This window comes from Branchiostoma floridae, chromosome 12 (assembly GCF_000003815.2).
Source record: "Branchiostoma floridae strain S238N-H82 chromosome 12, Bfl_VNyyK, whole genome shotgun sequence".
NCBI lineage: Eukaryota > Metazoa > Chordata > Leptocardii > Amphioxiformes > Branchiostomatidae > Branchiostoma > Branchiostoma floridae.
The window spans coordinates 22,794,551-22,798,848 of NC_049990.1; the positions used below are offsets into that span (position 1 = coordinate 22,794,551).

The 4,298-nt window shown below is 42.0% G+C and overlaps 1 protein-coding gene across 1 annotated transcript in view; it reads right to left on the minus strand.

The window, feature by feature from the left end:
• Positions 1-1,174: 1,174 nt before the first annotated feature.
• LOC118427204 overlaps positions 1,175-4,298 on the minus strand; it is a 20,736-nt gene continuing 17,612 nt past the window's right edge. Inside the window, exon 6 of the mRNA XM_035836839.1 lies at positions 1,175-1,181. Within this exon, the coding sequence (XP_035692732.1) occupies positions 1,175-1,181 (7 nt within the window). The remainder of the gene's footprint in view (positions 1,182-4,298) is intronic.

Consider the following 4,298-nt stretch of genomic DNA (forward strand, 5'->3'; position numbering starts at 1 on the left):
TAATTTGTATGTTCGTAATTTGTTGTTGCTGCGTATTTCTGCCACGAAAGTTTGGAGGTACATATCTTTTAACCGTTGGTCGATGGATGAAATAATTTGTGATGAATTTAAGACAGATGACATGGGAGAATGCCAGACGTAGCCAAAACCACATTCCTCTAATGTCTTGCGGACTCCAGACGCCCAACATTTAGTGCCTAATGTGTCTAGCTCAAGTAGGCACAAAAGGGCGTCTGCAGATAGACTATTAGCTGACACGTTCTGGCGTACTGTTATGTAGTGTTTAATTGCGTTAAGAGACGCTTCCAGTTTAAGGGGGTGTCTTCCCAGTTCTGCCCTTACAGCAAGGTTACATGCAGACCTGGGAACATTTAGAGATTGTTTGCAAAATTTTAGGTGTATAGCTTCTATTGGTGATGATTTTGGGGTTTTGAATGACCCCCAGATTTCCGAACCATACAACAATACGGGTTTTACGCATGTGCCAAATAGATTGTTTCTTACAGATATAGAGGCGTCGGCTTTGCTAAGGGATTGGTTGATTCCAAGGAGAGCTCTCAGGCCTTTGATGTGAAGATATTTGTTATTTGCCTTGAACGTGCCAGCTGAATTTACAACAGTACCAAGATAGCAATAGTTTGCAACAATTTCTATTACATGTCTACTATAAAGAAAATTGCAGTCTTTTGGCAGACGGCCACCTTTCGTGAACACAATGACTTTAGTTTTCTTTAGATAAACACTCAATTTCCATGATTCACAATAATTTTCTAATCTACTTAGAGAAGTTTGCAGACCCTGTTGAGATTCACACAAAAGTACCAGGTCATCTGCATATAATAAACATGACACCTTCTTATTGTGTAACATAGGTGGACTACAGGTTTTGTCATCAAAGACATCTGGTAGATCACTAATGAATAAGTTAAACAAAGTTGGACTAAGATTACAGCCTTGTCGAACCCAACAGTTAGTTATGAATGCTTCGATAAGGCCGTGGCTAGTTTTAATACAATTAGTTGTTTTGGAATACATGTCTTTTATAGTAAGTAGAAATTTACCCCCTACTCCAAGTTTGTTTAACTTTAGCAAAAGACCCTCTCTCCAAACTGAGTCGAATGCCTTACTAAAATCTACAAGACAGGCATAGAGCTTTGTATTTTTACTCAGGTATTTACTGACTAAGGTGGACAATACAAGAATGTTATCAGTTGTTCTAAAGTTTTTTCTAAAACCGGCCTGTTGTGGTTTGAAAAGGCTGTAATGTCCTGCATAATTAACAAGACGGGTATTTAAAATAGATGAGAATAGTTTACCCAGACAACTAATTATGGATATTCCTCGATAGTTGTCAGGGACAGAAGTGTACCTGGATTTATGAATGGGTACAATATGACTTAGGGACCATTCTTTAGGAAAGTAACTATTCTGCAGACAGGAATTGAAGAGATGTAGGAGTGTTTTTTAGGATACCTTTTCCGCATTTTAGTATTTCATTAGTAATCATATCCCCACTGCTTGATTTCTTGTTTTTTAAGTTGGATATAGCTGTGACTAATTCTTCTTCTGTTATAGGGGAGTCTAATGTGGAGCTATCCGTTGAAGTTGTATTTTGGGAGGGAAGATTATTCTCAGCTTCATTGTTTTCATTGACAGGAGCATGTATATTACTGGTAACATTTGTCAATTATTTGTTCAGGTTACTGAAGTGTTGTAACCAAGACTCTTCTGATATTTCGTTACCTCCTGATACTTTTTCTGCTTTTAGCTTATTTAATAGGTTCCAAAAAGCAGTCGGACAGTTGGTTCATTATTTGTTGGTGAAAGTCGCGCTTTTTCTTTTTTACCAGATTTTTGTATTCTTTTCTCGCTTTAAAGTACCTTCCTCTTATTTTTGGGTTCGACGGATGTTTCTCAAGTAAGGTAGCCAGGTTTTTTATTTCACGCTTCAATTCTTTGCAGCTTTTATCAAACCACCTTTTGTTTTGTTTTTTCTGTGAACATTTTCTTTGTCTTTTTAAGCTCAAACATTTGTTACCAACTTCTCGTAGCAATGGGCTGAATTTACAAACATTGTTTTCAATTTGATCTGAGGCGGTGGCATAAATGTACAATAAAGGTCTTTCATTCATTCATTCATTCAATAAAGGAGCTAGCGGTTGCCACTAAACAGGGCCCATATGCTCGAGAATATCTCGAGAAGGAAGTATCCAAGCATTTTGCGGTTTTCACCTTTCTATTCCTTACTAAGGGACCTTTCCAAAGATACCAAGAGTGCCAGGCCGGACCTTAAAGCCTGAGCTACAATCGCGACATTGAGTCATCACCCTTCCCGGTGCCGTGACGGGCGGGGTCTCAATAAAGGAGCTAGCGGTTGCGCCTAAACAGGGCCCATATGCTCGAGAATATCTCGAGAAGGAAGTATCTGAGGATTTTGCGATTTTCAACTTTCTATTCCTTACTAAGAGACCTTTCCAAGGATACCAAGTGTGCCAGGCCGAAACTTAAAGCCTGAGTCACAATCGCGACATTAAGTCATCACCCTACCTGGTGCCGTGACAGACGGAGTTCAATGAGCTAGCGGTTGCGCATAAACAGGGCCCATATGCTCGAGAATATCTCGAGAAGGAAGTATCCGAGGATGTTGCGGTTTTCAACTTTCTATTCCTTACTAAGGGACCTTTCCAAGGATACCAAGTGTGCCAGGCCGGAACTTAAAACCTGACTCACAATCGCGACATTAAGTCATCACCCTACCCGGTGCCTTGACAGGCAGGGTCTCAATAAAGGAGCTAGCGGTTGCGCCTAAACAGGGCCCATATGCTCGAGAATATCTCGAGAAGGAAGTATCTGAGGATTTTGCGATTTTCAACTTTCTATTCCTTACTAAGGGACCTTTCCAAGGATACCAAGTGTGCCAGGCCGGAACTTAAAGCCTGACTCACAATCGCGACATTAAGTCATCACCCTACCCGGTGCCGTGACAGGCAGGGTCTCAATAAAGGAGCTAGCGGTTGCGCCTAAACAGGGCCCATATGCTCGAGAATATCTCGAGAAGAAAGTATCCGAGGACTTTGCGGTTTTCACCTTTCTATTTCTTACTAAGGGACCTTTCCAAGGATACCAAGTGTGCCAGGCCGGACCTTAAAGCTTGAGCTACAATCGCGACATTGAGTCATCACCCTACCCGGTGCCGTGACAGGCGGGGTCTCAATAAAGGAGCTAGCGGTTGAGCCTAAACAGGGCCCATATGCTCGAGAATATCTCGAGAAGGTAGTATCCAAGGATTTTGCGGTTTTCACCTTTCTATTCCTTACTAAGGGACCTTTCCAAGGATACCAAGTGTGCCAGGCCGGAACTTAAAGCCTGAGCTACAATCGCGACATTGAGTCATCACCCTACCCGGTGCCGTGACAGGCGGAGTCTCAATAAAGGAGCTAGCGGTTGCGCCTAAACAGGGCCCATATGCTCGAGAATATCTCTAGAAGGAAGTATCTGAGGATTTTTTCGGTTTTCATCTTTCTATTCCTTACTAAGAGACCTTTCCAAGGATACCAAGTGTGCCAGACCGGAACTTAAAGCCTGAGCTTCAATCGCGACATTGAGTCATCACCCTACCCGGTGCCGTGACAGGCGGGGTCTGAATAAAGCCCCGGTCACAAGAATCGTACGACGTCCTTGCGATGGCATATTACGCCTATCGCACGATGGTCACAGTGGATCGCAGCTAAATCGTAAGCAACATCAGCCATCGCAGAGCATCGCAGAGCATCGGATGATGTTCAAAATTTTTCCAGCGTCGTACGATTTTTCACTCGTGTCTCTTCTGTATAGCCGTCTGACCGTTTTTTGTGCTTCTTTAACCAACAAAATGTGGACATAGCTGTTGAATACCTTCCTATAATATCTTTAACTGTAAAAATAAATTAAAAAAGACCATGACAACAAGAGTATTACAAGGAAAAGTTCAAATCAAGCGTGAGTACTGGTATGGTTATCTCGGCCTGCTTGCCGGCTCAGCGTGTCAGGCTCTTTCGAAGATTGTATCATGATATGCTATCAACAAAAAGATGCCATCATACAATATCATATCATAAGCATTATATCATATATATTTCCGACTCATAGAGCCTGCCTTTATGTTTGAGTTGTCCCCATGGTTATTACGATTATGGTAAACTGACCCAAGACCGACGAGAGCTGAGATTTGATCTAATTATAAACTCACGTGCATGAAGCGATCAAACAATTGTCTGCATCACCTGTGCGTGGGCCGGGCTTACCTTGTACAACTCACG